Genomic DNA, 13,165 nt, shown 5'->3' with positions numbered 1-13,165 from the left:
CAAATATGAAAATGGCTTATTTTTTTTCATCAATTTCCCAGAAGGAACAAACCAGGCCCTGGCTTTTGTGTAGATACTATGCTTTTAGCAGCTATTTTTCTCCACAACTGTAAAGGACTGGCCACACTCCTCAGTGGGTTCAGTCAGCAAGCTAAAGCTTACATGATATCAGCGCTACATGTACTTGGCCAAGTCAGCATTACTGACAACTGAGTGGGAGGTAAATTACCATTCAGCAGAAATGAGAATGAAGCAGCAGCAAACATTTCTGTTTTGTGTTGTGTCAAAGAACCAGTAATTGGATGAACTGCCCATCAATCAAGAAATCCAGTCAAGAAACTAAAAGTTAGGCCTGACTTCCATTTCAGACATTTTTTTTTTTCTGGGAAAGAAATAAACATTTTTTTAAAAACTAAAGACATGCGCATGAAGTAAGGTACTTATGTTGTGACCAATGTTCTAACACTCCCTTTTCATTTTCAACTTCATGTTTTCCTAAAGTGACCATTTTTGCCATTTTGTGAATTTTGAGCTGATTTGATAGAGAATAAAATCATAATGATAATTTAGGAATCCATTTTCACCTTAAAGTAAACAATGTAAAACACTGTGATCAGCTAATGAGAAACTGACTATGATAGATAAAGCTGGGCAAATTTGATTTAAGCAATTTTTTTTTTTGTCAGTCATAAAGTCACAAGTGTATAGTAAGATTTCCCCTAACTCTGTCTGTACATCAGATCGAGAAAAGAATGTAGAATTTGATTGTATGAGGGACCTTTTTTTTTCTTTTTTTTTTTAGAGAAATCTTTCCACAAAGAATAAAGATGAGCCAAAAAGGCTTCAGGCGATGGGGAGGGACCACCTGGCATTACCTTATCAGAGCGTGCCTTTATGTGTCTCATAAATCAAGTCATCTTGCAACAAAATCTGTCAGCAAATATTAACAGTTTTTTTATGTTACGTTTCATCTGCTTTTTGTTGATTCCCCATGGCTTTTAATGTGTGATTATCAATATCAGCTGACACACTCAAAACGTCCGTAGAAACCCCAGTAATGTCCTTGCAGAAAATGTTTTCTGTTGACTGCATGGAAACATATATTAAAATGGAAAATTCTCTACTTTCATAGTTTGTTCCTTATTTGCATTCACAGAAAGAGACTATGCTGAAAAATTAGTAGTTAAGCTAAATTAAATGAAGTGATTTAATTAAGTTTATCCAAGATCAGTTATTGCGATCATGTCCAGCATCATTTATGACTTCCAGTGCAACACAAAGATTAGTGAAAGGGTTTTTGGTGTGTCTCGCTGTATCATCATCCATACACACAATGTGCCAATTGTGACATTTAAACAGAAAATGAGAGAAACTTTACATGTTCAGAAGCTCTTTAATTAATGTCGGCAAGTTTGCACATCCGGGAAGTAATTGGGAGGCATCAGATGATGTGGATTGGACATCTGGTTAAGATGCTTCCTGAATGGCTCACTGGTGTGAAGTTCCAGGTATGTTGCAACAGTAGGAGAGCCCATGGGAAACCCATTACACAAGAATGGGACTTAGTCTTTTGAGAACTCCTCAGAATCCCTCCAGTCGAGCTGGAAAAAGTGGATGGGAAAAAGGGAATTACTGGTTTCTTTGTTTGAACTGCTGCCTCAAAGACTAAGTTTGAATAACTGCCAGTAAATAAATCAATGGATGGATGTTTCATTAAACATAAAGCACAGAAACCAACCTCCCAGTTGGATTCACAAAGAAATAGCAATGTTGCCCCCACATCCATATGTAGTTAATCTAGTATTTGTGAAGCATAGTGTGATTGGAATCTTGCAAACATTCACTAAAAAAATAAATTAAATTAAATTTAAAAAAAAAAAAATTATATATATACATATATATATATATATATATATATATATATATATATATATATATATATATATATATCCTCAACAAATAAAATAAATTAAATTAGCTTTGAACTCTCAGAGAATAAGGTCGCAGTCTTGAAGACAGTGTAAAGTGTTTTCCTTTTGTAAAGTGCATGAATGGATCTGGAAGTAGCTCTACCAACATTTGTGATGACCAAGCACCACAGTCAGTACAGATTTACTAAACAGGAAAAGATTTGGGGTGGCTGAGAAACTCCAGCAAATGAATAACAGGAGATGCTGTTTCCCCTCCACAAAAAGGCAGCAAATTCAACCATTTGCCAGAGAAGAGTGATGAGCAGAAAAAAAGCCTACTGCCCTGACAGTGGTGTCCAGCTCCAGTCCTAAAGGGTCACAAATGTGCAGGTTTCTAAGCTTAAAACCACCCGACTCAAATCAATCAGTCATTGTGCAGAACTCCATTTGCTGTTGGATCATTTATTAGAAGCCAGGTGTGTTGGAAAAAGGATACATCAAAAACTTGCAGAACTGCAGCCCTTGAGGACCATCTGTGGACACCCAATCTCTGACATACAGTAGGGGTGGACAACTCCGGGCCCTGACGGCCGCAGTCCTGCAAGTGTAGGAGTTTCCCTGCTGCAACACACCTGACTCATATCAATAATTAGCAGACTGGTGCAGAGTTTAGCTACTGGGGTGTTGGTGGAGTAGAACGACAAAAAGTGACCAAAGTTAAGGCTAGATATGAAAGCTGATTGCAAAATAGTGTCTATCGTTGGCAGAGAGCAGACATTGTCTAACTGTATACACAGAGCTTCACTTGATTAGTTTTTTTTAAACCAAATTTTATGCAAGATTTTAAATTACGGTCTGCTGTCAAGTTAATATTTAGGTTTCTTCATGACTCTGCAAGAGTAAAATCAGGGTTGACATTTCCTTTCCTCAATCTTTTCTGTATTCAAAACTAAACTTTAAATACCAGCGCTACTTAGAAAGTATTAAAGGCAGAGTGAACATGTGACGGGGCACCAGTTGTAGCCCAAGGCATATAAAATAATGTTGGCAAAAACAAGTGGAAAAAAAATCATGAATAATAAAAGAAACAATAACAACCTAAAACAAATCCTGAGTTATGATTTTTTTCTGATGGTGATGAAAATCCGTCCTTCTTGGATTCTTTCTAAGAAACAGAAGTGGACCCGGTGAACTGTGGCTTCATATGGGCCTTATACACTGAATTTTATAAACGAGTATTTGATGAATGTTCAGATTAAAGTTTTTTCATGGTTGGAACAAAGATGTTTTCAGAAACTAAGTTTTAGCCATACGAGAGTTTGTAGCATTGCTGACTAAAAGTACTTGTGTTGATGAGACCAGACTGTAATAACTTTGGTTAATCAATGATAAAAAGTTTTAAAACTACTGATAATTCAAAGATTTAGCTTTTTGTTTCCAAAGCAAGGAAGCTTTTTTATATATGGATAACACTGAGGCCATTTTCACTGAGGTGGAGTCATGATAGTTGCAGAGGCTTGGCTCTAAATATGAGCTAAGGGAGACCATACGAATCTGGCTCTTGGAGGATATGGATCCAAATTATCCAGTGAGCATATCTGAACCACCTCGCTCCATAAACGGCAGATGTCTTCTTGTGAAGATATTAAATCCTTATTTGCATGCTGCCAGGGCTATTCTGATCATTTTCCAAGACAAATGCATCTTAGTGTTATAAAAATGTTTGGTTTTGTGCGTAGTTGGCCTTATCTATATCTGTATAAATATTTAAATAGAAATCCAAGAAACTTGCATGCTTGTAATTGTAGGGCAATATCTGAACTTCCCCATAGCATCTCCAAGGACCCTGTAGACTCCCTCCCAATAGGCTAAGAAATGTGGTTTTTATAATCATTTGTAAATATTTATGGGAAGACTTGCTGAAAGTCCAATTTCTTCATACTGAATATTGAACATAAAACCATGGTTAAAATTCAGCTTGCCTCTCATCTACATCCCACTTGCTCCAAACACTGAACTGCTCATCGAATTAATCTAAAAGTTTGAGTCTACTAACATGAATTAATTTAATCATTTAACCCGTATCTACCTGAGTTATACTTTAATCTTGGGGAATTTGAAAGTTAAACAACCAGACAACAAGAAAATGAAATTATATATCATGTTTTCATGGAAATGAGAACAGAAATAAATTAAACTAAAAATCAAATAAAACTAAGATCATTAGGTGCTGAAAATCCTGTTCAAAGATAAAAATCCAGCCAACTAAGTCATTTAAAAACCTTGGTTGTGCTACACTCTGTGCTCTTGCAGCTGAATATTGGGTGCCTGTCAATAAAAAGGACTCGCCCCCAATTATCCTGAATTTTTTCATTTAAAAAACTGAAAAAAAATAACATTTCATAAATCGACTTCCTCGTGTGTTCATTGGTAAATGTACTGGTGTGAGGAAAAAGCTGAAGTCCAGATCTCAGTGACTCTAAGCATGCTTGAAGGGAGGGAAGTGAATGAGCGGAGACCAGCATGAAAGCACCATATGTGTGTAAATTGTAGGTTAGGTCATTAGGAGGGCAGAATTCAAATTCTTCTGAAAAAAAGTATAACTTTCTGTCTAATTTTTAATCTAAATAACCTAAAGGAGGTATGAATGACTGCCAGAGTCATCATAATCATAAAAATTCATATTTTGCATACAGAAGAAAACTGCAAAAAAGTAAGCATAACTGTAGTCACACTAGTCTGCCACACAATCTTTGCATTTTCACAATGCTGACAGTTTAGTACCTCAATAGTTACACCTTTTTGTACTTCATGTATTTTAGTATAAAATACTAGTATAAAATAAGTGAAGTCTTTAAACACTTGAGCAAGTTATCTGTGTGGTCTTCTCATCTGCTGGTGTGACATCTTGAACATCCTTCAGGGCTTCATAAAACACCATCCTATTCCATCTGTTCTCTCTACAGTCATCAGACCTGAAGCCTTCTGAGCATCAGAGGGAACATATATAATGTGGCAAGGCAGTACATATTGTACCATTGTACCATACAAGCCACTATGCTTTTCAGGGCATTGTTTTAAATACTTAAAATATCTGTGTTGAGATTTTCTGAATCCCACATTCAGGAAGCGGTTTATAGAAGAATGCATTCAGCAATAACCTAAGTAATAGGTAATTAATGAAGGGGGGGGGGGGGGGGGGGGGGGGGGAGAACTAATTCCATATTTACAGTCACCCTCCAATTTATTTATACCCTTTCATTAATGAAACAACTGAATTTATAACTGTTACTGAAATAACTGCAGACTAATTTGGACTAATAAGTTAAAATTGGCTCAATTATAATTTAGTGATATAGGCACTGTTTTTTTGTTTCTTTTTTTATTTAATTGAGTTGAAGAAAGAAAGAAAACAAAAGAAACAAACAAATCGGTCCTGGACAAAAAAGGGCACTTTTCTGATGAACAGTGGGACAAACTGTCAGTGAGACAAAATACCTGTCAACAGGTGCAGAGTCTAATTGAGAGGAACAGAAAACGCCTCACTGAAGTTGTAACATCAAAGAATTGTTGAATGTGTATATATATATATATATATATATGTATATATATACATATATATATATATATATATATATATATATATATATATATATATATATATATATATATATATATATATATATATTACAATAAAGACACACAGACATATAGCTTTGTAAGGGGTTGCATACAAGCAATGCATGGCCTCATAAAACAGATATATGAAATTTTAATGAAAGATTCACACATAAAATAACATAAAAGAATTTCCCACCTCTGGTCCTCTTTGAAGATTAGCTACAGTGTGTGGTAATTTGGATTCATCCAGAAGCTGCTTTACCCCAGGTGATTTGACTTGTCTCTTTTCCTTTAATATGTAAATACAGGTAAAGTCATTGAGTAAATAGGAAGTCTATGAATATATTTTCATGTTATCCCCACCCATAAATTCCATCAGAAAGATTGCCTCAGCAACTTGCCCTGGCCACAATGCATACTGTATGGGTATAGGTCATGCTGTGTATGCAGATTGCTTCCTGGTAACAAAGATGAGACTGATTTTGAGGAGAAGAATGACAATGAATTTTAGCACACTTTAGCGGGAGATGGACAGGTGTGTCTTACGTCAACTGTAAACAAGGTGAAAGTGCATCCAAAAAAAACCAACCCTGAAAAACCCATATTGAGTTAGATTCAAGGAGCAGATCAGGTAACAATTTTAATGGATTTAATCCATACATTGCACAAAGAATTCATCAGATTTAAAGCATGGATGTGAACTATCCAAGAAGTTTGTATGGATCCAATTTAGACTTTTATCATAGAGTAAATTCCATAGACAGTAAGATGAACGGAGTCTCCATGATATTTTTTTAAAAGCTGAAGTGAAGCTCATTGGAGAGTTCTTGCTGTCGCCCTTTTGGCAGCGTTATGCGTGCCGTCGATTCTCTAAAATATAAAAATGCGCAAAGAGGTAGAGAGAGGGGGGCTGTGAGTGTGGGGGTGGATGATTGATATCTATCAAACTCTAACCTATCTGTAACAAAGAGATTACTAAGCTAACTTGAAGCTAACAGAAGCCAATTAGCTTAGTCATCTAAAAACCTTGGTTGTACAACACTCTGTCTTCTTGCAGCTGGATGCCTGTCAATCAAAGGAACTCGTCCTCAATCGTGCTGAATTTTAAGATTAAATTACTTGTAAACGGATAAGTTACAAAACAATCTTCACTCATCCCAGTCATGAAGGTAAATCTGACACATTAATCTTTTTTTTTTTTTTTTTTTTTTAACGAGGCATTAAATATGTCTATTTCTGCTGTTAAGTTGACCTTTTTAACATGGGACTGTGTAGGAATTGCTCAGTTTTAGAGCCAGCCCCTAGTGGATGAGGCAGGAATAACAATTTCTGGCAGTTCAATATAGCTTTCACTTTTAATCGCCGGAGGTTGCCGCTGGGTAAATACAAGGCTGTGTTGTTTTGTTATGGGGTTTATTTGCCCTCATTTTTTAAAATCTTTTTTTTATTTCTGGTTCCCCTTGGGACTTGTATTTGACATTGCCTGAATTCATAAAGATTGTTAATGATCTTTGTGCTTTTATTTCTTTTCTCTTGTCCCCTCTTTTTGTTCCAGATGGGAAATGCCTCCGAAACATTTCATTTTGTATCCAAAGTATCAAAAGACAATGACTTCCTCATGGGAATTCTCTACACCATTTTTGGTAAGTAAATTTGTTTGTACCTTTTAAATAAATAAATAAATGCAAAGTCAAGGTCAAGATTTCTTACATGTGGTACCTCTTGGTTTTCCAGGTGTCCTATCAATCCTGGGGAATGGGATTTTGCTGTTCGTGGCCTTTAGGAAAAAGTCCTCCTTGAAGCCAGCAGAGTTCTTTGTTGTCAACTTGGCCATCAGTGACCTGGGCATGACAATGACTCTGTTTCCACTGGCAGTTCCTTCAGCTTATGCTCACAAGTGAGTGACCCTTCTGATTCCCATTTTGAATATTACTTGTTCCATTCAGTGAATTGTTCTAAGCCTGTTTGTGAGGGAAAGTATAATGAGGATATAAGACTAACAACAGGACCTTTCATGATGCTAAGTTAGGCTTCCTTGTGTCTCCAGTCTTATTGTGAGCTAGACATCTTCTCTGCCATGATGGATGATTTTTTAATACACTGAATGCACTTTAAGACAGTGAGGAGACAGGAGGATAGACAAGGATAAGTAGGTGCGTCCTTCTTTGCATCTTTCCTGTACACCCTTTGCTAGAATGGCCAAGATGTTAAGAAGGAATAGTGATTACATTAGTCCTCTATAGGACATTTTAGCATTTCTAAGTTGAAAAAAAGTTCAAAGATTGAGCAAGGTCTGTAGAACAGGTTTTTATCCACAGCCTTGATGTAAGTTATAGTAAAAACACTGAAATGCACCAACACATTGAAATGTGTTTAAGTGTCCTGCTTAGATAGATTTCTTGGTAAGCAGGCATTCGCAAATTGCAAGGGACACACCAATGACAATTTAAATACAGGGTGGTAAGTGCCTACAACTTAATCAAACTGAAACTTGCAAAGCTAGCTAAATTATTCAATAGCAGTTCCCAGACTAATTAACTTTCAAAGTCTTGACAACCAGGGGTGAAAGTTGACGATATACTCAAAAGAAAGACATGACAATTGTTGAAGCCTCAGTAACGGGGTGGTCCTACCAGTGAGCCCATAAGCCAACTTTGAGAGCAAAGCATCTATTTACTAATTCATTGTGAATGATCATAGACCAGAGGTGTCCAGCTCCGGTCCTTGAGGGCCAGAATCCTGCAGGTTTTCTATGTATCCCTGCTCAGACACACCTGATTCAAATTAATTAGTAGTAGAGCTTAATCAGTTGTGCATGTCACTGGCTGTTTGATCCATTTAGTGGAAGCTAGATGTGTTGGAACAGGAATACATGGGAAACCTGCAGGACAGCGGCCCTCGAGGACCGACTTTGGACACCCTTGTCATAGACTATTGGCATAGTGCAGTAACGTAAAAAGGCAGTGTAACAATCTGCCTTTTTACGTAAATGATTTATATACATATATAGAAACTGGGCATGGGAACACACATGGTTGCAATGATATAAGAGGAAAAGGCAAAGTGGCACCGTGCCTTCAATAAGGAGTGTGTGTGGCCTTGACCATAATACAGTGCAAGAGTGAGTTATTTGTTATCAGCTGGTAGTTGGATGGGACTGTTTCCTTCTGAGGATGTTTCAGTATCAAGATTGTTGGTCAGTCATTGAGGATTGTCATCCCTCAGCAGTTGGTTTTTTGTACCTTTAGGTGCTTATGAAATGGAGTCAGTGTTTTAACCACTAGGCATGGATCATGTCGAGGCCAGGTGCTGACCAGTTATTCATACCTGAGGTCTTTTGCTGAAATCTGCCTCTGTGATGGTAATTGGACCCTGTTCAGGGACGGAGCTGTAGTCTGCTCTTTTAACAACTGTGCTTCACTGTTATGTGATGCCTCTTTTTCCCATCCAGTATTGTTCAGAGTCCAGCCTTGATGGGTTAGCTTGTGTGGTATTATTCTGCTACTGGGAGTACACTTTAGCTGGGTTGGTGGAGGTTTTCTATTGTGTGTCTCCTCAGTCAGGCTTCCAGCGCTTGGAGTCTTTGTTTGGCAGTGTCCAGAGTCTCAGGTATGCCCATCTGGCTGTATCTCTTAGTTGTATCTTTTGTGGTTGTGTCCTTCTAGAGTTCTGACAATTGACTAACGTCCCTACAATTTGCCTTGATTTTTGCTTCCAACCTCCTCCATCGTGCCTTCTCCTTATATTATTGTTACCCAAGCCTGTCCAGGATCACTTTTGCTGTACTGCATCAGCTTACTAGTTTCAGTGATGGTCACAGTAGGGATTGAACACATCGTTTCATTCACATTAGCAAGAAGACTTTCTGGTGGGGCCTCATTTATTCCCAAGGGTTGAATTATTCTGAGACTACTGTGGTCTTTGACACTGACTTTTTAATTGGTTCTTGTTTCATTTTTTTGCTAGTTTGTAAACCTAATTTGCAATGAAGGTTGAATATTTTGTATATTTGTATATATATATATATATATATATATATATATATATATATATATATATATATATATATATATATATATATATATATATATACAAATATACAAAAAAAATATATATATAGTTGGTTGATTTGAATGTAACATGTTGCACTTTCATCATGCACATAATGTTGATGCAATGTGCATATAACCAGGCTTAAAATGCAAAAGTACACATGCTGCATCACGTCATTATAAATTAAAGACCTTTCCACAATGTCAACACATTTCAAGTTTAAATTTAACACCCACTCTGGAAACAACAAAAGCATGTTTGCTTTAGCTCGGTCAGAAGAGCACTTGTCACTCCAAAGAAAGATGAGAGGTTTGATCAGGAGTCTTATCTCTCATTGCAGAATATTTGTGATTTTTGCACATAAGTATTTTATGTTTTTACTCATGAAATGATATGTAGTTGTTGGTGCAGAGCATTAATTTTGAAACCAAATCATAAGTAATCTTCTGAATTTTGCAACTCTGATTTCTTCCAGCATCCAGAATCATTCCTGTAGAATATGCAAAAAACTGAAAAATTACTAAATTACTTCTTTAGTATTTATTTCTAGGAGTTCATTTCTTAATTCACCTATTTTGTTCATCCAGCTTCCTCCTTTTTAATACCACTTAAACTTTTCCAGCCTTTTGTTGTTCCCATCCCAACCTTTTTCAGGTGGATAATGCATCCATCAAATCTAAGATTAACTGATATTTCTCAATATAATAATACAATACAATACAATAAAATGTTTCCTTTTTAAGTTAGGTTATGTTTGTACAGCCTTATATGAATAAAACATTACGTTTTTTCTACAAACATACACAGATCTAAAAAAAAAAAAAAAAGATACTAGATACACTGAGGTTGAAAACAGTTGAAATGTCACAATGCATATCAGCTGTGTCGCTCATATGTCTCCCGCTTCATCCTGTGACCTTCCCTGCTCTGATCCCCCGAGGATGTGGGGATGCAAGTTGTCATGTGTTTCTGTGCCAGGTCAAAGTGCATCACTGCTCACCAAAGTTGTATAAGACCCAAGGGAGGGCCAGAAAATGGATTACCCGTCTCATCACCTGATCTGCATCCTTAGGATCACTTGAAAGATGTTGCAGAAACTTTAATATGAGGACGTGAAAGGGTTACAAATGTTCTCTTCCGTTTCTCTCTTCATTCAGGTGGCTGTTTAACATGACAACCTGCACTGTCTATGCCTTCTGTGGTGTTTTATTTGGTCTGTGCAGTCTGACCAACCTCACAGTGCTCTCCTGTGTCTGCTGGCTCAAGGTCTGCTGCCCAAACTACGGTAATTTTGATTATATTTTTCACCTTAGTATATAGATCATGTACCCTTCAAAGGCCCCATCCTCCTAAAAAAAAACACCTAGTTAAAATGAAGAAATAAAATTTCAAATTAATATAAAAAAAATCCCTAAAGAAAGACATCTAACACTCTACACTCTACAATTATGTTTTTAAGTCCACTTTATGTCTTTTTTTTAAAATGGAAATTAAGTAGACATAAGGTTTTCTCAAACTGATGACTACATTGTTATCATTTGTCTTGTCTAAAAACAAAATCCTTGAATTACAAAAGAGTTGTTCAATGAAGCACTGAGGTCAGCAACTCAAGTGCTCGTTACACAAAGAGGCCATACAGCAGTAATGTTAATGTTCAAGGATTTAACCTCTATAAACAGCATCATATGCAAATGAGGGGACATTTACAAGGTCTTCAAACATTTCCCTACTCTTTTTTTTAAAGATATTTCTGCAAAAAGGTCTTACCGTCCAAAAAACCATGACAAACCATACTGTAGTTGGAATTGCATGTATTTCTGCCTGCATCCACCGGGCTTGAAACACCTACTGATGCCAAAACTGTGCCTACATCCCAGTGTATACTGCAGCCATACATACAAATTATCAGACTGCTGATGTGAAGTGGAAAGCCTGTTTGTTGGTGTGGCAGTTTTTTTCTCCACTCATCATCTGACAGGAAAATTATCTGTATTAACTAAGAGTTGTCAATCCAAATAGCATTTTTAACAGCATGTTACTGCTATTAGCACACCTCTAAATGTGAGCACACCTCAGATGATGAGTTTACATGTTTTAAAAGAATAAGGTACAGTATAGTTTTACCTGAAATGTTCAGACACACACAGAATCTGATTTTTAATTGTTTTAGTTTGTTGTTTATTGTCAGCAATTCAGCTCCACTTTTCACAGTTTAGAATGAGAAAGAAAGGAACAGTCCATTTCTAGGTAACCATTGAGGTTAGTGATGCATCTGTCACAATCACTTATGAAAATCAAAGATAATATCAAACAGCAGTATCATTATTTTATTGTAATGGTTATATTTCAAATGTAAAACTACTGCAGGGAAACATCTTTTTACAATAATGGCCACCATGAGGGGGGATGTTGTAGTACCATTTGGACACACTGTGAATGGACAGGATGCACAATCACTCAAAGGGAGAAAATTTTGTAGTAACAACAGTAGTTAAAGGAACATTTCAATTTTATTCTTTTGTGGACTATTGACTTTGACTTTGTCAGACTGAGATTTAGCAGAACTAAAGCAGTGCTTCTGCCGCTGTCTGCTATCAGATGGACATCCTTTATGACTTTGATGGGGGACGTTTCAGTCCTCCTGTGCTATAAAAATCTTGACTATAAATGTTCTACTAACAAATGACAAGTCCACAATGAGTCTGTGGTTTTTAATCAATGACAGATCCAACAGCTTTTTTTTTCTCCAGTGGTGTGATTATTGCAGTTTTCAGGGTTTGTAAGAGACAGCGTTACAGAAGAGAGGTGTTTACTATTTGGAGAAGGTCAGACGATATGCAGCTGAAAACACTTCAGGTCGCAGAGAAAATATCAAGAGAGCAGGATGAATACTTTAATGCTTGCATGATTTACTCTGATGGGATTAATGCGGGAGTAAGTGCAACAAACTCTACATATCAAAGAAAAAGTGAAAACAGAAGAAGGAAAACAGGTAGCACATAAAACATAACTAAATTATTCATAAGCTTTTCAGGAAAAGTGGGTTTGAAGATTTGTCTTATAACAAAGTGACTGTCAGCATTTTTTTTATCCACAAGCTGGCTTAATTAAAATTGCTGCCTCCTGTTTTTGCTCTTGTGATGGTGACCTTTTTGCCAGTATCAGCTCAGGAAAAAGGGGAGAGAAAGAGAGGGGGGGAATGTAGCCAAGGCCACAAACTGAACCTGGGGCTTGTGCTGAGGAGCTTTTAGCTACTCAGCCAACTGAGCGAAATGCTTCCCCACAGTTACTCTTGGTTATTATTCAGATTGCGAACCGAAGATAAAACTCAGTCTCTTCAGATTAAGAAAAAAACAAATATCACTGTTAACGTGTGTACACGTGTACAAGACTAAAGCTTGTAGTGTCAGTAGATATTCAGTCTGTGTAACTGTTTTATTTGAATACATTTGTGTTTGTATGAATTTTTATCTCTTAGATTTATGCTGTGCTTTAGTCCACCATTTGAGTGTACAGTACCAGTCAAAGGTTTAGACCAAGCGGCAACCTCCGGCAGTTAAAAGTGAAGCCTATGTGGAAGT

General features: G+C 36.7%; 1 protein-coding gene across 2 annotated transcripts in view; it reads left to right on the top strand.

Annotated features, from left to right (window-relative positions):
• The window catches only part of opn7b (opsin 7, group member b), a 94,690-nt gene that overhangs the window by 66,028 nt on the left and 15,497 nt on the right, over nt 1-13,165 (top strand). For both annotated transcript variants that reach the window (XM_079239068.1, XM_079239069.1), the window contains exons 2-4: nt 7,087-7,174; nt 7,266-7,428; nt 10,742-10,869. In XM_079239068.1, the coding sequence (XP_079095194.1) occupies nt 7,087-7,174; nt 7,266-7,428; nt 10,742-10,869 (379 nt within the window). The remainder of the gene's footprint in view (nt 1-7,086; nt 7,175-7,265; nt 7,429-10,741; nt 10,870-13,165) is intronic.

This window comes from Telmatherina bonti (assembly GCF_933228915.1).
Source record: "Telmatherina bonti genome assembly, chromosome: 4".
Taxonomy (NCBI): domain Eukaryota; kingdom Metazoa; phylum Chordata; class Actinopteri; order Atheriniformes; family Telmatherinidae; genus Telmatherina; species Telmatherina bonti.
This window is presented reverse-complemented; position numbering and strand designations above follow the sequence as displayed.